This window comes from Phalacrocorax aristotelis, chromosome 7 (genome assembly GCF_949628215.1).
Source record: "Phalacrocorax aristotelis chromosome 7, bGulAri2.1, whole genome shotgun sequence".
NCBI classification, from domain to species: domain Eukaryota; kingdom Metazoa; phylum Chordata; class Aves; order Suliformes; family Phalacrocoracidae; genus Phalacrocorax; species Phalacrocorax aristotelis.
In genome coordinates this window covers 11,257,645-11,281,122 of record NC_134282.1, presented here as the reverse complement: position 1 = coordinate 11,281,122, position 23,478 = coordinate 11,257,645, and the positions used below count along the sequence as shown (strand labels likewise).

The window sequence follows — 23,478 nt, the reverse complement described above, 5'->3', positions numbered from 1 at the left end:
ATAGTTAATAGCGATGCAGTCCACAAACGGTTGCTGGATTTCCCCAGAAACAGCGAGTGGGACATTGTATTACAAGTAGTGAAACTGGCATTTTAACTCAGTACTTCATTACACAACAAAAAAATTAATACAGAATTACTCAGACCATGTGCATAACAACACTCCTTTCACACTCGAGAGTACCATAATGCTATTTTTTATTAAAAGGGCTACAAGGAAAAAATGACACACAAAGAAACAGAGCCATCCTACTGGATTCATTCACACTAATCACAATTTCTCTCAGGTGACTGAGATATCCAAGCCATACTCTTCTCAGCAGTATCCAGTGAAGAGCCAACATGCACAAATTGAAATACATGAAAACATTAAATTTAAAAATAAGAAAAATAAAACCAAACAAACGGGTTTTTTACTGTGAGAATGATCAAGCACTGAGCAGGTTGCCCTGAGAAACTGTAGAGTCTCCATCCTTGGAGACGTTCAAAACCAGATGCACATGGTCTGGGGCAGCCTGCTTTGTTGACAGTGCTTTGATCTGGGGCGTTGTACTAGAGGATCTCAGGAGGCCCCTTCCAGCTGCTACTGTTTTGTAATTCTACGATTCGATAACTACCAGACATCAGCAACGTGAAACATCAAAATCTAGGTAACTTCTCTACTTCAGCAAAGCCGAAGCTGAACAAAGAGGGTAAGAGAAAACCGATCTGAAAGATTGAGTTTATTGACTGAAACCCATGAAGGAGGCATATACCAGACTGGATCCTTCCTCATCTTCAGTCAGTGCCATATTCGACAGGTGTTATCCTTGCTCCCTATTAATAAAAACACATTGTGAGGCAATCATTTAGCTGTATTGCAGAACTTAGCCATTGTTGTTAACACGCATATCAACAATCTACCCGGAATGCTGAGGAGCCAGAGGAATATTTTTCTGTGCATGACTAGGAAGAGGCAGCAGGACCAACAGCAATATTTTTAGTAGTTCTCTCAAAAGATTGAAGTGATTACAAATACTCTGTTCATGTTTTCCACTCCCATGAGTTTTCATCTGAAGTGAATGAAATCTGAACAGAATGCAGTGCCAAATAGACCAAAGGTGTGCTCCCATCTAAAAAGCTTTGCATTTTGCTCATCCAGACCTCCCTCACTGCAACACATTGTGAGAAAATGGATTAGTCACTGCTCTGGGGCTAGTACGTGCCCATAGGCCAGACGGTAGGGTATGCCCATGCCTTTATACAAATGTGTTCATGGCCACATTCACTTAAGCCTCAGTTCCAAAGTGAGTTTGTAGCTTTTCTGATTACATTTCAAGTCTCTGCTGGTACCTGCATTTGGGATATGGCCCCAGGACACCTTTTGTACCATAACAAAGATTTAAAATGTCTTTCAAAAAAAGAAAAAAAATTTTAATATATTAGTTACCTGTAATTATTTTATCGCCTTTGTAATTGAAAGCGCAGGAGAATATCTCATCGGTGTGACCCTCTAATATCTGAAGGCAGTGTCCAGTAGCAGCATCCCAGAGTCGAGCTGTTTTATCAGAGCTGGCTGTTAGTAAACGATTGCCTCTAGGGTTGAAACATATCTTTAAAAAAATATAGAAAAGAGTTATATTACTTAGCAAGTTGATACGCCTAGAAAAAGAAGCATACCTAGTGATGAAAAGGTGAAAACAGAAACCAGCAACTCTTGCATTCAGTTTTTCAGCTAAAATTGAGGATAGAACTCCACTAGAGTCACCCTGGCAAAATTCTGTGGCTGAAAACTTTGTGTCTGTACAAAGGTCCTTACTACAGGACCAACACTTCAGAACATTGTGATCCAAAAAATCACAATTGCTCTACAACTGTAACAACTTTTAAATGTTATCATCATTCCAATGTAAAATGTATACCTATTTTCTAGAGTTGTACATTAAATAACATAAGCCTGTAGTTTCAAAACTTCCACTGAAGGCAACTCATTTTTTAGTATGTCTTCATATTTGTTAAACGTTCATTGCCACAATTGCAGGCATTTCCAAATAACCAGATATGTTTTTATAGCACTAAGTGGTCAATACCAGGTTTATTGTATAATGCAAAATTGCTTAATTACTGGGGGGAAAATGCCTGTTCTCCAGAAATCACATTTCCAAGTAAACTTCCCAAATGATCACAGCTACACAGAACAACTGCAGAAATAGACTGACTTTTCAACATGCTCCCGGATGAGCAGATTACCACTTCCAACAAAGAAACCATGCCAGCACTAAGGACCCTGATGGAAGCTGTCCCTAACCCGCCCACATGTCAGCATGTATTCCAAGTGCATTCCTCAGTGCACCTACGCTGAGTGTGAAATACTGCACTGAGTATATTAAGTGAGGAAAGACTAGCTCTTCGGAACTTAATATTCTCTCAGTGGAGTGATTATAATAGCCAAATCAATACAGTGGAAGCACATGAGTTTTACTAAGAACCATCCTAGTTTCAAAATACTAATGTTTCAGTTTCAAAATACATCAAACAAAAGCAGCATGGACTTAGTGTACTAAGTCCATGGACTAGCCTGGAAGCTAGTGAAAACTAGCCGTTTGAAAGAATAATGAAAAGTTGCAAGCATTAAATAACAAAGTTTGAAAAATATGTACAGTTGTGGAAGTAACTAAATGTATTTGGAACTGAACTTTAGCATTCAAAACTGAGCCAGACAAGACTCCCAGCGAAGTAGATGAGCACACTCCTCATGACCAAGTGATTTTTGAAACAAGCTTTATACTTCCAAGTCCTTTATGCACTTTTGAAAATAAGACTCTCCATTTATTTTGCCACAGAAGTATGTTTTTTCAGTTCCATTCCATAAATTAGGTGTGCAGAGAAATGAAGAAGAGTGAAGAGGAGCAGATCTGGTAGAAGCAAGGAATAAGGACAATGGTAAAAACCTCAGAGGCAATAGCCTTGAGATGTCATCAAGAGACTAAAAAACTTGTGCTTATTCTGTCAGAGAATCTAGGGACTCCAACAGCGTAATAACACAGGTACAATTTAGGACAGCTCGGACACAAGCTCTGTTAAATATGACCAAAGTGAGAGAACATTCAGACAGCATCACCCTCTCTGCTCTCTGCCGAGTGATTGTGGAGACCCAACCTATATAATGTTTCAGAAAAAGGAAAGAGGTATGGAAAAACAATAATTTCAATATTAAATAAGCCAGGTATCCATCCCTGGGAGGGATGGACTTCTTAAGTAGCTTGCTAACTGCCACAATTCTAAGGAAACAAATATTAAATGACGTGACAATATGGAGAGATGGCTCTTGGTGAAACCGATAGGAGTGGCACACCCAGTGACAATTATTGACTGATAGCTTTTAGTTGAAAGGAATGTTCTTTTAGTACAGATAGGTTCTTAGCCAGACCTCTCAATCTTAAATATGAATAATTTCACCACCACGTTCTTTAACAGTATTCCTGTGTCACGGAATAACTGGTGGATTGGATGTCACCTGTAATCAAGTAAGAAAAGGTGCAAACCACAGACAACTTACCTTTGAAATTTCACCTGCATGCCCTTCTAGCTTTGCAATGCACTTTTTTGTTTCTGCATTATAGACTCTTGCTGATCCTGTTATAGTAAATTAGGAGCCATTTGTGATTGTTATGTTTAAGCATGCGCTTCAATAAGAACATTTTAATAAGGTTGGGAGGGCCTCATTCATCCTCAGGTTTGATTTCAAGAGAAATAGAAGACAATCTTAACACAGTATCCTCCAAGAATGAAGTATGTCAAAAAGGATCTGTAATCTGTTTGGAACAGGTTGACTTCTTAATAGTTTCTGCTGGAAAACTTCTAAAATGTGAATACATGTCCACATAGAACATGGACCACTGAAGTCTGTAATTTCGGAATGGATGTACAATATATTCAGAAAGCTTTCACTGTATTTCCGGTATTCATTCTATTTAATAAACTATTAATTATATTTAATAAGCTGTTGATTACATTTCAGTAAACTTTTTACATTGTCTTATGTCTTAATTTAGCAGCTACAGCAAATCAGATCCAAAGAGCGCCCCCATCCAGGCTGGTATCCTGTTTCTGAAAGAGCAAATCAAAATGCTTCATTATGTAAAAATAATACTTATTGTCATTATGCGCTATAATATCACACTGTGCAGGTAAATACAAAAAATCGTTTATTGCCATTCCTGAAAAAAATAATAAGCATGCAAAACTGCTGCATACCAATAACAAAACAAAATTGCTTCTTTTGGTACCTCTTTATTGTGTCTCATCTTGCTGTGCATTTGGAAAGCCCAGTAGCAAATCCACCTCTAAAATTCCAACTACCTTTTGCATTTATACCTAAATTTGAGCCACCCAAATCAAACTTCACTCAAAAGCTACTTACCTAAACATTTAAAATACATTTCCAGCCACAAGTGAATTATTACCCCTACAAGTTTGAAGTTAAAGGGGAAAGACGTTGAGTTTATTAAAGTGTGAAAAATAAGAAAATTTTCACTGGGGAAAACTTTCTAAGTTTAATGCTAAACTTTCTACAATGCAACCAACGTTGCTTGATCTATACTTTTGAGTCATGATACTCTGCTTTCATCAAGCTACGTTCAAAGCAAAAGCAAAGGAAAAAGTTGGTCTATGCCACCACTGCAATTCTTACAGCAGTCGTCCCAGTCACGTCACTTACCATCAGCAGAGGCAGTTGCAATACGCTGGCCAGCATAATCGAAGCAGACATCCAATATTTCATCACTGTGACCTGTTAAAGTTGCTATATGTGTCCCAGTCATAGCATTCCACAGCTGCATAGACAAATAAGGATAATTATTTTTTTTTTGCTTATTTTGACTAATTAAGTTGACAGGTATCTAGTTGATCAATCCAGCAACATGTATAGGCCCTTTCTGCTGTCTGACTGAAGGTATTACTATGAAACCTGGATATAAATCAATGAAAAGTCACTGCTTAGTCAGTTTAAAGAAGTCCTATATATTTTTTATTTCAGTGCATTGATTAAACAAGCCTTAAAATATATATATTGTTATTTAACTGGACTTCACCAAAATGAATAATCTTATGGGTTTTACATTTAATTGAAAATTTGTTAATGAATTAGATGTACTAGTTTAAAATAATGCTCCTCCACTTACAAAAGATATATTTTTATATATCAAGTATCTGTATTCAGTACATACTCAACTTTCTTACCATACATGTTTTGTCCATTGATCCAGTGACAATGAGAGAACAGTCCCAGTTGAACTGTGCACTGCTGATCTCTCCTCGGTGGCCTATTAAAATATGTAACATCCTACAAAAAAGAGCATTTACATTTTTAGTGTCTATTTTGATATATGCGTATAAATTATAAGTAAGTTTATAAAATGGTATACTTAAGGTGTCAAGCCTTCATTTTATCCATTTAAGCAATTAAATGGAGTGGTACAGCTCATTTAGGATTCTAGTACTAAATCAATTCCAATTTTTATCATCGAGACAGAGAGGCAGTAAGGAATAAAATGCAAAAGTCCTCCCTTCTCTTTCAAAAATATTTTAGTGAATGTATTTCCAGTGAAACGTGATGACTTCCCAGTGCCAGTGACAGATTTCTTGTATTCATCTACATACAAAGCACATACAGCAAGTTTTTCCATATCACTCTCCCATTATCCTAGTTCAATGAACTGTAACAGTACATCTTTAAAGCTCCATATAATCTAAACCTTTTATGAAATCCACTCTAGATCAAATGGAACTTAATCAGGTACTTAATGTTAGCATGTTCCCAAGTAACCGGCAAATGATGGCCAAACCAAAATATGATTTCTAATCCTCATTAATCCTAAACTTCTTACTGTACAAAGACTGACAATATTAATACCATTAAATTCTTCAGCTTCAGCTGAATAGAGAGGGTACAATTAGCCATTATAGCTTCCTATGAATTAATGGCCTATAAAGCAATGAACCCTAAAAAAAGATTAATTTTTATACATATATATATTAAAGGATTGGTAAATTAGGTTACTATCACAATGCTAATATCACTGTACCATTAATAGAAAGCTGCTTTAACTAATGGATAAACTAATGACTAGAAAAAACAACTAAATTAGTTTAAGTAACTGAATTTTTTTTATTCATTGCATAAGATATATAAGGGTAGCTAAATGAATTTATGTGCTAAATGAACAGCAAAGCAAATCTCCTGAGAAATTGAATTTTCTATTTGTTTATGATAACAAAAACAATTATACCCATGCCATTTTACAGAATTATTCCTTTTACTTTCTAAAAATATGAGGTCTGCACTGTTTTAATTGTGTAGACCTTTTTCAAGTAAAACCAAAAATCATCAAGCAGAAAACAACAATGGAAAACTTCTTAACTTTGTGAACATATTATTTGGCCATCAAGGCTGCTGTTATTGTAATACCTGATACCCAAAATCCCTAAAAATGAAAAAAGTTGTAATTTAAAATTTTAAAGCTTTGATTTCCAAATCTCAAAAAGGTAGTCCAGGCTTCAAGCTTCAATGTAAATATCCAACCAATAAGCAGAATAAGTAGCAACATGTGGAACATCTCACAGAAACCACAATCTATCAGATACACAATTAGAAAGAAAACAGGCTTGTGAAATGTAAAATTTAAATTTTTTAAAATTATTTTAAAAAAACCCAGCTTCAGTCATGATAATACTTCTTCAGCCTTCAGTTTCCAGTGCAATTTAATATATGGATGCTCTAATATTTGCACCATAATTGCAAATAAGAAGAAACTGACTGTCTTTCAGCATACTGGTGTCTAGCACTCCTGACCCCAGGAGTTGTTGATTTGTCAAATGAAGCTGTTGATTTGTCAAATGAAGCTCTTTAGACACCTTCAGCTGAACTATAGCTGACTGTATCTGCTATTGAGAAATTATTGATGAAATAGAGACCTGCATTACAAAAGCATGTCATCGTCGTCCCCCCTTTTATTTTTAATTTTTACATTTTACTAAGAAAATCTTGACGCTTCTTGAGATTTCTTGTCCCTGCATCAACTTCCTTCAAGATAATTCCGGATACCTACCCAGAATAAAACTGAGGAACACAGGTATTCATCAGAGGCAGCCAGTAAAATTAAAAGTTCTATTTCAAACTCAAATTTGGAAGGCAGTTTCTCATTTATTTCCTTTGGTGGAAGACAGGCACACACAACCTCACCTACAAGATTTTTGCAAATCTACTGAACCTGTATACAGAAGAGTATGATTTGCTCACAGTCTTTCTGACTGCAACTTTTCATTATTACTAAATGTATACATGCCCAACTGCCATCTGAAAGGCTGAATGCTGACCCTGGCACAATTATATTGCCCACTAGCTGATTACCAGGGCTGCCAGTGTTTAAATGAGAATTTTCTCCCTCATATTCCAATTCCTGGTATTGACCCTGTGTCAGGGACTAGAAACTTGTCTCAACATTGTTGGCAGGCAAGTTTCTCTACCAAAGCCTGATCACTACGGCAGCTGAGCAGAACAGTTTAATCACCAAGGCCGACCCGGCAGGAATGTGCGCCCCGTTATCTCGGAGTACTCGTCCTCCGCGCATACGCCCGGGCCCAAGGCCGACTGGCAACATATGGGGGGGGCTCGGACCCTCTAGAACTTTCAAGCACCTTCTAGCGACAGTACTGGGCATTCGCCCCACCGCAGAGTGGGAGGCAGGGGTGTGCAGAACAGTTACTGACTATGCCAGAGAGCAACCTTATAAAAGGGGAAACCAGCAGAGACGACTCGGTGGGGTGGGTGTTGTGGAACATCTCCCCCTCCACGGGCTTCGAAGATGCATCGGACTGCCACAGATCCGTGGTGACAGCTATTGCAACAGTCCCACTCTCTCCCACACTCCCCCTCGTTCCCTTTTTCACCTTTTTTTTCCCCTCTTTCTTTGCTTTTCTCTCCTGTATCTATTTCTGGCAAAATAAAGCAACTAGGCACTTGACTCCATTATGAGCGTTAATTCTGTTTCTGAGAATGTAAAAGGGACCTACTCAAGATAACACATTGGAGTTAATCAGAAGTTAAGCCCAGCCACCCCCAACCTCCCAGAATTAACTGAGGTTGGTTGGAAAAGCAAGGGGGGTTTAACCTCTGCCACTGTTCAACCCAACAGTGGATCGTGACACCCTGATATGAAGTCCACACTCATTTCTTAGAAAAAAGAGAACGCAACATGAAAATCCCAAGATTTTGACTTCACTGCAGGCTCAGACAAGGAGCTAGAAGATGCAGCTTTAAAACAAAAAATATTTGCAAGACCACCAGGCTGAATGAAGTTGAATCAGAGATCCAATTTGTTGAATGAGTGCCTCCTAAGTATTTACATGCCAAACATTAAACTGCTGGCGTTGAATAAGCTCAAAGCTTGCAGGATCAAGCCTTAAATGATGTACTACGTGTGCATTATTTTTAAGTCACGTGATTACTCTCATTTTGAAGCTATACACATTGTTTATTACCCCGAGATATCACTATACATGCATTTCCCTTTCATATATTACAGAGATACTGCCCTTGCTCTCACAAAAAGAAAAAAGACATAACTTCTGAAAACATAATAGAATCGTTATCTTTGTCAATAATCAGGGAAATCATTTTATTATTCTACTTATACCGAGTTTCCAGTTGAAAAAACAAGTGGATTGGTCAGGATAATACAACAAATTCATTATTATTTTTTGGCATCATTATCACAACATTTTGTTCTCTGCAGTCAGAGGGGCCAAATTTTCTCCTCTTCATAAATTTATACTGATGTAAACGTGAGAAGGAAAAGAGACCCTCCATGGTTTATAATGGCAATGTGACCGGACTAACTTTCAATGACATAACATATACTTTCTTTCTACTTAAACAGCCTGTTCCACCTAGAAATTCTAGACACCTTCCAAACCATGAGTTTCCATGCTGATAAAATATTTTCCTGTTTGGAGAATTCATCAGCATCAAACACAGGATCTGTCCATTCTTTCTGCTTCCTCAGTACTAATAAGATGGAAATTTAGAATAAAAAATATGTACCAAAGCATTTTTTGAGACATTCCTTTTCAGAAGAACAAAGGGAACAGGAGTAACAAATGATAAGGTGAAGAAACACACATTCTAAATTAAGTAAAAAAGACAAGGTCTGTAATTTGCAGCTCAATATTGTCTCTTTGATTTGCCATTAAAACATGCAATGTAAAATGATATTTATTAGTACTTTAGTACCTGCCAGTGCCAACATCCCACACTGCCACTGTATGATCAAAAGAGCCAGTGATAATCCTATCTCCAGTGGTGTTGAAAGACAATGCAATAATTTCTGCTGAATGCCCCTGAGAGAATTTTTAAAAAGGAGTATGAGAAAGCAAATTATGACTTTTCCATTAACATCATTCAATATGTAGCTTTATTTCAGCAGCATAATCCTTCTATAACCCTTCAATATATTATGTACTGTCTCATCCAGTATATCACAATTTTGACAGAAAGATCTACTGGACTGTGGAATAGCCAGTATCCCAACTGCAAAAAATCAGGTGTATGGCTTAAGCTGTGAGAAGTTGTCCAGTGATATCATCCGTGCATATTTTCCGTATTTCATTTAAACAGAATCTCATTTGTTCACCAATACACACTGAAATCAGATGATTCATTTACAGTAAACTACAGCACAGCTTGTCGTTGGTGTTGGTGGAGAGGCTTGGACAAACAAATGTAAGCATTCTTATAAGTTAAAGGTTCACACATTCCACTGCTCTTTGCTCTGCTCAGGGCTCTGAGGAAGAGAAAGTCAAGGAGAAAATGTCTTCCCAACTCTAGAGGCCACATACACCAAAGGAAACTTACGCACCTGTTATCTAGGATTTATGCAAGAGAAATGCATTGAAACAGCACAGGCCAATCTGAACCTGTGGAATCCCAGCAAGGCATGTAGAGCAAAGAGACATCACAATCTAGAGGTAATTGGATGGCTTTCCTCTGCTGATGTTTACAGGAAGGAGATCCACACAGATATAGTGTCTGACATTAATGTTCTGAGTTACTTTACGTTAATGAAAAGGAGGCCATAATTTACAGTATAGCACTATTTTAATGAGCAATGGAAGGCATTCTGATCTATAGCAGATTACTGAAAACAGAAAATCTGTCTTTTGATAAACAGGACTTCTTATAAAACACCATACTTTATCATTCCCTTCAAGGCTTTTTAATCTGTTTTGTAACTGCAGTCACTGTGGGACCTATCTGGTAACACAAACTCTGCAAGTTTTGAAACTGTTGTAACAGTTATTTATCTCAGTTAGAAACCTAGGAAAACAAGGAACACCTCTGAAAACATAAGGAAGGCAAACATACTCTTAGAGTGACTATTTCTTCTCCTTTCTCTATATCCCATAATTTGGCGGTGGTGTCCATGCTTCCGGTTGCCACCAATGTGCTCTGAAGATTAAATGATAAACACACCTGTAGCAAGAAATGTTGGATAGAAAAAGTGGGAAAGGAGAGCATTTATTACATTTTCTCAAAAACAATGGGTCAGGATTAATATTTTTAATCAAGACAAAAGTCTGACTTAATATTTTATGGCATATGGAAAAATTGCAGGGTTCCTCCAACAGTTCACTAGAAGAGCAACAAATCCTTATCACACAGCTCTGGATGACTACTCAAATCAAATGGACTAACTGGCTGCTTTGCAACAGCAATGCACTAAAAAGACTTACTGGAAGATTTCCTATATCGTTTTCTGAGCCTGGATTAAAATTCACCATTCAGCTGCTTCATTTTGTGTCACAGGAAGAAATTATTTAGTTCACAAAGTTTTAATCAAAATCAAGACTGAAGCAGTTTGTTAATTTATTAACAGTGCATAACTGGCGGAGAACTATATATTCAGCATCAGTATCTGTAATACAATAAACTTACGCAATCTTAATAAACAGCTACAAATTTCTAAACCTCCTCCTATAACTCCAAGATGTTTTAATCATACACATGCTTTCACGCTCTTACATGCACGCTCATCCCCTCTCACAAGACAAGTGGGTTACAAGCACACCCTGCTTTCCTCAGCGTACACGTTCCCCTACTTGCACACACCTCCCCTAGGAGACATCAGTGTGCTCTAGCTTTAGTTGAACCCATGCCCCTTCCTACAATCTGCTGATCCACACACCAGACAGAAGGCATCCGAATTCACACATGCACATTTTTTTGGGGGGTGGGGAGGGGGAAGAGGGGGCCTTTTTCTGGAACCCCATACTGCAATCCACTAGCCAATGCCACCATTTTCTCACACTAGTTACAGGCCTTGCAATCGACAAATTAAATTCCAATTGTTTCCAGAAACAATTTCCAGCAATGCTTTATTAAATAATGACTGTATAGCTATTTTTGTTATAAAATATATTCTGCATTGAAATTTTGAGTTTCAGTGAATTTGCCCATATCTTTTAAATCAGGATGCTGTGCATCAAGACATTTGCTATTGCTAATAGGGCTCCTAGTACATTGGACAAGAAACCAACCATTTTTAAGCTTAAACTGTTTTTGTTTCACATATCTTTGACATTTCAGCATCCTACATATTCCCAGTTAACACTCTTAAAATGTCAAAAATTCATTCTTCTATGGCTCCAATTGGTCCTGTATGCGAAGTACAGACCTCAGCGTGAAAGACAGCAATACAAGCAATGATGTTCTTGTGGATTTAGTTCTACAGATATGAGAGACAATGCAAGATATCTAGAAAAAGATGGGATATATAAACAAAGAAATAAATGGTGCAATAAATCAAAAATTCCAATTGTTATGTTTTTTTTCAAAAATGTTTTAACATTTAGTAAACAAGGGAAATTGGAACAAACTAAAAATCAAAATATCTTTTCAAACTGTATACAATGTTTTATACTATTTGTTGAGAACTGTCAGACTATCTTTTCTTGCAGTGCAGAAATGTTCACAATGTCTGAATGTGTGAATAGATGCAGCAGAATATCTGGCCCTTCCAGTGTTAGCTCACAGGGACTTGGAACGCACAGCCATCAGTGACAGGTCTGTGGAAGCACAAAGGAATAAGAAATGTCCAACAGTACTCACTATTTCTGCACTATGTCCTCTGAAAGTATGATAACATTTTCCTGTTTCCGTACTCCACAGTTTGCAGGTTTTATCAAAAGATCCAGTGGCAATCTTGTCACTAAATGGAAAAAGCCCTGTCATTTTTATGCAGCAAAAAAACTTCTGACTTCAAAGACAGTAGAATGCGCAGAAACAATACCCAGTGGTCAAAGCTTGCATGCATTTTTGTGCATTCTGCCGCACTAGAGGATCCTGGAGCAGGATTTTACAAACAGAAGTTACGTTAAGGGAAAAAAATTGGCAGACATAATTAGTTTCTAGAACAGCCACTGTGCCTATATATTAGCACAGAAGTGTTCATAACTGATGACTAACCTACATTAGGGATGAGATTAAGTGCTGTACTTCCAGAGATATTTAAGTTATGTCATTTCATCAGACAGCATCTGTTTATCACAGTTCTTTTTTTTATAGCAGTTTACTCAAATTTCAGAGGTCAAACTCTACTCCCACTGAAGTCAGTGGAAGGATTGTGACCAACTGCAGTTAAAGCAAGACTGAAGTGAGTTACCTAGAAAATGTAGCAAGGGATACTGTATTGAAACCTAAAGATTAGCAGAAAAAAAAAAAAAGTTCTTTTTTTACTGAACTTTTAAATTAAGAGTAGCTCAAGGTTCTCATCAGATTTTTCTCACTATGTATTGCTTTTCCACTTTGATGTTATAGTCTAGTTATTGATCTTTGCACAGATTTTTGTCATGCATTAGCTTCCTCAAAGCATATAAAAGAGTTTCATTAACTGCTTTTTTAAGGTAAAGAATAATATCAGAATATAAGACACTGATACAGCGGGTTCTAGGTTGGATAAAGTCTTTCATTTAGAGGGAAATGACAATGCTCCAAATTGCATAAGAACAAGTCTTTAACATTTATTTCCTGATGTTAACTCTGTATTGCTTAACTGATAAATAGGACATGTGACAGTGAAAGAAGTAATATGATTAAGTATAAAAATAGGGATTGGTTTCTCTTATTTTGCAGAGAAGCAAAATGTTTTACTGACACATGACAGCTTCCTCAGGAAGCAAATGACAATGAAACTTCAGTAGCTAACATGTAATCCCCTTCACCTAACAGGTGGCAATTCTAACCTAAGACAAACAGTTACTGCAGAAAACCAAATGCACAGATTCATATTTGACATTCATACAGCGGCACCTCGTGGATTTCATAAAAATTACTCAACAGCTCTGATACCTCTAAAGCATGTCCTAAATAATAACTAAAGGGTAATGCCAAATGGAGAAATCCACTTTTGTTATGACATAAATGTTCCTTCTCCTTAACCGAAACAACACAAGCAGTCATAAGTACCTGTATCTCACATCATATACAATTACATGGAGGCAGTAAAGAATTATTAACATTCAGAACACAGTCTCCTCATGTAGAAATTATTGAAATAAATCTGTTTCAATATATTAAACTGACTCATCTGTATTTTTCTAGACACTGAAGACCTAATGAAATCTCTGCTTTGAATTTCTAAATTTCATTTTTAAAAATTACAGCAGAAAACATGCTTGAATGAACTACTTATACAAATAATATATAGTATCATCCTATGGTGATTAGCTATAGTTGAACTTTACAAATTCAGAATTTTAACTCTTTCAATTTGAGATAGTCTATTTTATGTTAAATTTTGAGTAAAAGTTCTGGATTTGCAAAATAACATCAGAAGCAATTAAAATACATCTCAGAGAAAATATATTTACCCATAGGGATTATTGAAAGCTATTGCATAGACAACATTTCCGTGTCCCTCCAGTGTGTGTAGCTCTTCTCCTGATGCAGTATCCCATACTTTGCAGGTTCTGTCATAGCTTCCAGTGATAAAGCTAAAGCAAAGAGAAATTAATTTCTGAATACGGTAAATATCTTACTGGTCCTAGTATACAGTGAAATAAGTTATTTCCACAGATACAGTTGCACTTCTCAGACCCAAAAATATCTTCTTTCTTTCAAAAATATAGATTTATGACCACAGAGGTTCTTTTTCTTTTTATTGAAATATTACTCATAAAAGAAACCTTGTTTCTAATCTTTAATGTATTTCAACTAAAAAGCAAGATGCTGCTTTCTAGACATGAAGGAAAAAATGATTAGACATATGCCCAAAGTGAAATCAACTAACATGAAATTCCACTACAGTAAAAGTCCCAAATGAATTTATGTCAAAGACTCATTTAGCTTTTAGCAATATTGACTTTATTGCCATAAAGGTGCTTCTTTCTGGAATATGGTCATTGTCAACAAACTATCACCTTGGAAGAAAAAAATTGCATAAATTGAATTTCACCCGCTACTTTTTTGCATCTCCCATTGGCTCTCCCACAGAGGCCTGAAATCCAGTTCCTAGTCATGCTTGAAGCTGCTTCTAAGGAGCACAGCTGAATTCTTTTTGCAGCAAGATAAGAGCACTGAAATTCCCTTCCAATTTAATTTACAAATACAAAACTTCAATTAGTGATTATGTATTTTGACTTTGAAAACAACTTACCGGGAACCAGCTTTGTTAAACGCTACGTTAGTCAGTGGCAATATATGTGCTCTAAGTACCTGAAAGAGAAGTGGGGGAGAGAAAATAAAACATTTGATGCAGTTAAAAAAAAAACAACCAAAACTAACGATTGTTCAACATTTTCAATAGGTTAATATTTTCTCCTCCTGTCAGACTAGCAGTTACAGCTACAATACATTAATCCCTAACTAAAAAGTCACCCATGCCTCAGCAGTTTATCACTGCAGATACTATATAGACTTGATTTCAAATTTATATTTTACTTGAATGAACCCATGTTTGCTTTTTTCCACCTTCTCTGAGACCAGCAAAGTAACCCTAGACCAGAGCTGAAAGAGCAAAAACAAATGAGTGGGGAGACCATGTCTGGTGTGATCACTGACAAAATAAATCCCAACTATATATTAAGCCTTATATAGTGCATCAAGAGATCCAGCTGAATTGAGTATTTTGAGTCCTTTAGGCAATGGGATGCTTTCAACTAGTATATGATTTTGTTTTAAAAACCAGGAAGAATAGAAATAAGTTACATGTACGTTCTATGAGGTCATGACAAAAAAAGGCAATAGGAATGGGCAATCAAGATGTGGAAATGACAAAAATATTTTGCTTTTTGTAAAATAGCCACAGTATACAACTATCTGCATATGAGAAGGGATAATTATGGAAATTTATGGAAGTTTGATGATGACTCTTTTAGGACTCCACGCAGGCAGTTCTGAACAAGAAACATGTTTAACAATTATGGAAAAAAGGGAGGAAAACAAGATCGATTTATGTTCGATTTCAGATCATGGGACTAACTCTGTTCTTCCTGTGCCCAGTGCTGCAGTTGCTTCATCCACAGAACTCTTAAGCCAGCAAGATACAATAATCAAACCCTTAGGCAATATTAAAAAATATGTACCTTGTTTCTGCAAAATCTGCTACAGCAGTCCCTACGATAAAAATCTGCAAATCACTACAGCATGTCATTGCTATGTAATAGTTTAAAACATGAGAACTTGTTATAAAAGCTTGTTTCTCTGCAGGGTAGCTAACACAACACCATCACCATAAATACTGGAAATAACAAAAAGATGGGTTTATACACTCATTTAAGATTATGCTGCAGTGCAACAGTAAAAAACACATGGAACATTGTTTGGGAAAAAAAAATTCTCACTCCCACCCACCTCTTGTATTTCATCAGTATCTCAGAAGCACCTGATACTCATGTTTCATTTACAAGCATTGAATGGAACTAAAATATAAAAAAGTTCTTTTTACACACTTCTGACTACTCTTGAGTGAAGGAAACAAGCCAGCACTGATTGGATTTGCTTTCTTCTAGTATTTCCAAACACAGAAGCTCAAACATGGCACTATACCCAACAAAGAACAAATACATTATTTATACTGAAATTTGGACAAGCCTTTGATGATTTGGCAGTCTCTGTGATGAACAGACAATTTTTAAAGCTTGTCAAAAGCAAGGCATTATCTCAGTTGAGAGCATACCTTAAAACAGAACAGAAACTTTTTAGATTTAAGATACCTTATTACATAGCTCTGTTTTCAAGGTTAAATACATAGATCTTTGCAGAGTTCATGCAGCTGTATACTGTTGGTCAAAAGAACCCAAGATACACCTAGCAACATGTAAGGATTTTTTTTAGCCAAACAAACCAACACAAAACTTCTCCCTTTTCTCTCTAAATTTAAGGTTACAACCAGTAGCATTGCACTGACCAGCAATTTTTAACAGCTACACATTGCCATCTGCTGACACAATAAAGATACAACAAACGTTGCACATTGCAACATGCAATCTCTGGAAGAAATTTTATTTTTATTTCCACAGTTACATACAATTAAACCTTTTCTCTTCTGACAGACTGAATCCTGGATTTTAAGTCCTGAAAGGTCTCTCTAATAATTGTACTTAAAAAGCTTACTCATTTAAAATAAATTTACAAGGTGTTGTCCATAAGCTGAAGACCAAACTATCAATTTTCAAACATAATAGTAATGGCAGAAAGTAATGACAACAAGTATTAATGTATGTAGCAGAATACCTAAAATAAATACAATTTTCACAAAATTAAGAACAAGTAGACAAGGGTATGACAACATTTTGAGCCTTTCCTAGCAGCTAATTTACTTGGGATCTCTTTAGAGGTTTTGTTTGAACTTAAATATGGGTGTTGCTGGACCTAGCGTCTTATTTGACAAATGAGAGATTTCTCTCTATCAAAAACACACCCTTGTACATAAGCCTGCATAAACAGTGTCTAGGAACAGTTATACCTCCCGTCCTTTGGGGGGAATTCCTGGCAGAGATAACCAGGGCAGACTCAGTCACTCTGAACAGTGCAGAGGTGATCAAAAAGACCCAAGAAATGGGTCATAAAGTCCAAATTTTGCTCTCAGGCATAATAAGCAGCAGTAAAAACATACTTGCAACATTACAACTGAAACCCCAAAAAATCCCCAAAATTATTTTAAAGATGCCTCTGACCTTAAAAAGGTAGAACTTGTGATCCTCTTTTTCCCCTAGCTTCTCTTGCAATCTTCGTACTAAGTGTATGACGTGTTCCTTGCATGAAGCTGTGATGAGAGGTTCTCCTTTTTGAATTTCTTCTACTAAGGCTATGGCATCTGTGCTAATTATGAGAAAAAAACAAAACACAACAAAAGCCCCAAAAACCCAAACCCACCAGATTTCATCCTCTGGCAATAATCATGATTATAAAAGCAAAAATATTATTTACTTGTAGAGAAACTGAAGTAATTAAATGATATGTGTTTATCTCATTCTGTAACATCTTAAAGAAATATGGATAAAGCTTTTTTTGTTTCTCTGCTTCCTTCCCTCTCTTACTAAATTTGCTCAGTAAAATTTAACTTTTAAAAATTTTAGCTTGGCAAGAACTTTACCTTCTTAAAGGCTTTCCACAGAGGGTCAGATATGGGAAACGTGTATCCAAAACCATTAGTTTTGGAATAAATATCTAAATTAAAGTGGAATTTCATAAATTCCTAATGAATTGCCCATGAAGTAGCAACACAATAAATTACATATAGAAAATGTTAAAATTATCTCTGTCTGTGGCTTCACAAATCTATGTTTGTTCCTCTAATTCTCAGTTATGATAATAACTTCTAAAACATAGTCCACAATCTATTGGTGTCCGTGGAGCCCCCAGGAAGTGGTTCACAGCTAGTCTGTGGAATTGGATCATCTTTTCATATCATCAGATACACTGTCAATTCCTGGCCATCCATAAGAAACTGAGGGTTGATAATACCCGGCAGTCAAAGCACCAACATACACTTAAAACTAGTCCTAGCAAGAAAGCCTAGCATTTCTGTTAGTATGTAAATCATTGCAGTCTAAGGGGGATTTTCTATATCAGTTCACTAAATGGGAACCACTAACATCCCCATAAATTAGTATCCTCTCAGTGTTTATACTCCTGTTAAGTAATACCAGACAACTTATTTTGTTCATAAAGTGGCTCATTAGTTTTTATTCAGAGTACTGAGCTGGATATTTCCAGGTAGACAAAAATAAATCATTTATAAATTTGGATTTTTCATCTTGCATGTGCAGCCTACATTGTGTACTAACTTTGGCCCACATGCAAAGACTCTTCCATATCGATGTCAATATTAGGACTATCATATTACTTCATGCCTTTCTGCATAATAAACTTCATGGATTTTGGCAGCTTTATTTAATGGTGACATTTTTTTCCTCTTTCTGAAGTTCTTCCTACCTATCAGAGCTGGCTGAATAGAGCATGTAGGCTAACTACTATGACCTAAACCATATTAAGGCTCTCAGCTTTCTTTTAATTTTTAATTTTGGGTGCCTAAAGAAAGACATTAGCTGGAGGAAAGCAGAAGAAATAGTTTGAGAGCTGTATAAATCCTGATAAACTTTCCATGGTGTTTGATGCCAGACAAAAAGTTCTGTGAAAAAATCTACTAGATATGGTATGCAAATTCATAAAGTGTTCCATATTTTCATGTGTACAAATAACTGATGAGAGGGAACGAAGTACAGAGAACCTGACTTTTCTTAGTACTGCCCACTGAGGGGACAAGCATCATGGAGCACAAATGAAAAAAAAAAGTGTAAAATACATTTATTTTTTTTTTGCTGTGATGGTGCAAAGAGAGGTTGTGGAGTCTCCATCTGGGAGATATTCAGAATCCAACTACACACGGTCCTGGTCAACCTGCTCTAGCTGACCCTGCTGCAGGTGGATTCAAGAAGTCACATCCAACCTAAATGATTCTCTGATTCTGTGACATATCATTATATTCTGTCACTGAATGCACAAAAAAGCCAGTCAAATAACCTCTCAAGGACTGGTGCATAAATTACAAGTAGCAGTGTTAAAGCTAATTCAGCATAGTAACTTGTCAACATTCTCCTATTCCTCACAAGGAAGACATAAGGGAGTTTCAGACTGGTGCCTTCCAAATGTCTGAAAACCAGAGCCGGATGTGATTGAAGATTGTCCTCCACATAGCATGTCTCCCTTGCTTCCTGATGAAGTGACCTCTGCCTTCTGTCTTACCTAAAAATATCCTATCAAACTTAAATCTAAACTTGAAATACATCATATTTTTTATTCTTCAGTTAGGTCTTTCCCTGGTTTTTACGTATATCAAGCTCCTGCAATGTCTTTCATCATCTGTAGGAGACTAGGAAATCAGATGACGCACTCTTATTTGTTCTTTCAAAGGACCCAACTGCTATTAGTTTTGCAACAAAAGAAACCAGGAACCCTTCCATTACTTGCAACAGAAGCAGATACTTATTTCCACGACACAAACATACGGGAGGGAATCACTTACTTGCCTATCTTGCACCACCTTACCCATGGTTGTTATGAGGATAATTAATTAACAGGAGAGATTTGAAATTATGTCTAGCTGTTATTGTCAGTGATTTCAACAGAGGTTATTTAAACCACAGTAACTAGGGGCTGAGTTAGACCCATTTTTGAAATCATTCTGAAGACTAGAAATGTTATTACAGGATTTAAGAACTAACTGCCTTTCATCATGACATTAACATTCATAACATCGTTAAGCACTGTACATTTCTGCTGGCTTTGTACAGGCACCTTGACAATCATAACTATAAGTAAAAAGAAGCTTAACCTCTGAACAGAAAAGCGTGACAGTAATAGTCAGCTGGAATGCAATATTCTGTATTTAAAAGTGTAGGAGAACAATTTGACTATGTTATTTTCTTTTCTGTGTATTTTAGTGAACAAAGACATAGCTGACCTCAGTTATGTTTAAAACAATCCGACAGAGTTGTATTTGAGCATTCTATAAAACAGCCAAGTGCTGTTATCTGAAATATCATACTTACTCAGTTGTGAGATTAAGTAGATCTATAGATCTGGTCTTTGGCTCACCACCATGTACATATTCCAGAATAATTCCTTTTTTTAAAAAAAAAACACACACACAACAAAGAGGTCTTAATTAGATGTCAGGGATTTTTTAACATGTGCTGCAGACTGCAATGCTTCCACTTTTATTGCTCCACTGACTTCAGCAGACCTATTTCCAGTTCTTGAAACTAGGAGGGTGGCTGTTCTTGCTGAAAGTTAGCAGGGTGATGAACAACTCTGATGTGTTTATATAATAAAAGATATTAAACATTATTATTTATAAGCCACTTTCTATTCTGGAAATTAACAAGCTCTTTTTTCCCCAACAACTTTTTGCATGATTTCATAATCTCTGTTTTCAAAGAAGCTGCCCTGAAGATATTTGCTGTAGTTTGGTGTTCCTAGAAGCCTGGAAAACACTTTTTACAAAACCAGTTATATTTATTTCAGTGTTTGCAAAGGCCTGTGTGCAGTAACGTATAGAAAATCATAACACTTTCCATTTCTAGGTATGCTCTGGCACCTCTACACCTTCTACTGAGCTTAAGTATTAAAACGTTTAACCACATTGCTTCCTGTTTTGAAACAGTTGTTAAAGGGTTCTGCTGCTCCTTAGTTTTCTGTGGGAAAGGATAATTTACATTAATTTTTATGTCATTTTGCATTTTACCCAGACTTGGAGAAAAAATTTTAATTGGAAGAAAGATCTGTTATTACAACCCACTTCCTGAGCTGGCCATCTCCATCTGGTTTCGCCTGTGCAAATTCATTAAGTCTGAGTTCACAATAAATTGAGGCTGAGTTCACAATAAATGATGAAGGCTGCTTAGAATAGCTTTTCAGGGCACGGTTCTGCTCAGAAGTCAAGAAAGGAAGAAAGGAAAAATAAGAAATGCAGCAATTTTTTGCTAAATAGGCCTTTTGATAACACATACAGATTTTTTTTGTGCCAACTACTGCCACTTTTAACTTTTAAACTCCTTACTCCAACGCAAATAAGACTGGCTTGATTTCGCAACAATAAGTTATTAATTACAGATCGGCGGTGAGCTGGAAGTCTCTCAACCGACCGCGGTGCCAAAATACCCGCACCTGAAGCCAATGCAGCTGCAGGTGCGCGATCCAGCGGCTTACTCCTGCCCGAGGCCGTGGCAGAGGTGAGGGAAACCTCAGTGACAGGAAACCCCGCACACACACCCCGCCTCCCCGGCACAGGCGGCCGCCGGCCGCAGTCCCCACGCGCGGCCCCAGCCCCGCCGTGCCGGCACAGCCCCTCGCAGGGCAGGGCACCGGCCCAGCCCCCCCGCGCCCGGCTCCGCGCCCGGCTCCGCGCCCCGCTCCGCACCCGGCGGGTAGTAGCGCAGCAGCAGCCGCCTCAGCCTCATCCTCCGCCGCCGCCTGCCCTAGGCTGCGGCCCGCTGCCATAGCAACGCCCAAACAGCACCTGCGCGCATGCGCTGCGCCGCGCCGCTGGGCGGGAAGGGCCGCTGGGGAGGGCCGGTGCGGCGGCCGGCGGGCACGGCTGAGAGTCTGGCGAGGCCTCAGGCCGAGGCGGCTGCGTCAGGCGTGGCGGTGCCTCTTCAAGTCCGCCGGCCCGGCTTGTATTATCCGCACAGCTGGAGCGGCACGGAGGCCTGTGCGGAGGGCTGACTGCCGGCCCGGGTGGCTGCACAGCCCGGGCAGGACGAGGACACGGCTGCCCGGGCAAGGCCTACACCTCAGCTGTACAGCCATGTCCGCGTCCTGCTCCCCTGAGGGAGCAGGGCGCCGTCAGCTGATACAGCAGCGTGGCATGGTTTTATTTCCTCCTGTCACTTCTTTTCTATGAAATAATAATGTTCAAGGCTAACTGCTGTTGTTTTATTCCAACAGAACTATCCATTATAACAGCAAGATGTTACCAGAGCAGTAATAGCCAGCTAGGAGCACATCACCATTCGTACAAGCTTAGGTTTGCTTTCTCCCAGATGCATATATTATCCCTGCTGAATTTTATCTACCCTTTATTGTCCTTTCACTTAGTACTGCAAGGCTTCTCTGAAGTTTTACAGTCAGCTCATCTTGACTACCCTGAAAGCCATGAGCTAGAACTGCTCATGCTATAATTCATACAGAGCTGCAAGGGCTTCTAATTTTTGCCGTAGAAAGGAAAGTACCAGATCTTCAAAGGCTAGAGTGCACTAAAAAAATGATAAAATATAGAGTGCTAAAGAGCCACAAGTAACAGCATAACAAATATATGAAAGCTATCTGAAAAGCAAATAGTCACTTGATTACTAAGGAAACAGGCAAAGATTTTTTTTTAAAAAAAGCTTAATCGGCTTAATTTTTTAAAGAGAAACTCAGGACAGATAATGTGAGTATGAAAATACTGTTTCATCAAAGACAGAATAAAAAATATATTTTAAAAAAGATAACCAACATGGAACCATGAAAAGATAATGTATTAAGAGAACAAAAAATTTTAATCAAGCTTTATGCAGAAATGACTGTAGAGCATCAATAGGGGGAAGCAGCAAACACTTTCATTTAGCAAATCTCCTCATCTCCCACATTGTTGACAACGGGTCAAGAGAAGGCACTCCCAGTCAGTGTCTAACAATACGTGACTTTTCTAAAAACACCCATATGGCTCCCTACAGCTTCACTTTGAAGACAGTCCTTTGGTTTTTTGAAAGCCAGGAAGTAAAATACAATGGCCAAGTCCAGATTTACTTTGGGACATGACTGGGGGACAAAGTGGTCTCTGGGTTTTTCATTCCCTTTTGTTTGTTTAAGCCTTTTGTCTTATTTGTATGTGGAAAGTCTTGAGGTAGATAAGAAATATTTTTACTGAAAAACAAATAATCTGAACAGCATTCCAGCTGAATTGACTTACTTGGACCAACCCTATTCAAAAATAACTTTTTGAACAACCCCTAGTCTTGGCAGTCTCCAGTTTCTTAACAGCTTTTTGTATTTGTTTAGCATAATATCTATCCACATAGATTATCATTTCAGAATATAAATATTTTTCTGTTCTTTTAAATGATGTGAACAACGAACATGACATGGACACTGCTTCCTATGTTAACACCTTCTTTGTTCTTCATAAACACACATTCATGCGGCTCTCTGGTGCATTCAGTATTACTCAACACCAACTAGAAGTGCTACATTTAATTTGTTTAGTCAAAATTAGAGGTTTGATTCTCTCTACAGCATAAATGAGGAGTATCTGCAGTTTAGCTATAAATTATGTCGTAAGCATCTCTCCAATTCTGTACTTCAAGGTTGTATTTGCATTGTTGAATCAATTATTGGGATATTCTTGAGCAATTTTTTTTTTCAAGATTTTGCAGCTTTGTTTTGTTTGCTTTTTATGAG

The 23,478-nt window shown here is 37.5% G+C and overlaps 1 protein-coding gene across 1 annotated transcript; it reads right to left on the bottom strand.

Moving 5' to 3' along the window:
* Positions 1 to 180: 180 nt before the first annotated feature.
* On the bottom strand, positions 181 to 21,558 carry DAW1 (dynein assembly factor with WD repeats 1). Its single transcript, XM_075098785.1, has 13 exons — positions 21,458 to 21,558; positions 20,088 to 20,160; positions 17,211 to 17,355; positions 14,690 to 14,748; positions 13,905 to 14,027; positions 12,145 to 12,244; positions 10,402 to 10,509; positions 9,271 to 9,377; positions 5,220 to 5,322; positions 4,699 to 4,813; positions 3,538 to 3,614; positions 1,429 to 1,591; positions 181 to 815 (listed from the first exon to the last, which is right to left on the bottom strand). The coding sequence occupies exons 1-13, from the start codon at positions 21,495 to 21,497 to the stop codon at positions 781 to 783; spliced, it is 1,248 nt and encodes a 415-aa protein (XP_074954886.1). The 5' UTR covers positions 21,498 to 21,558; the 3' UTR covers positions 181 to 780.
* Between the last annotated feature and the right edge of the window lie 1,920 nt (positions 21,559 to 23,478).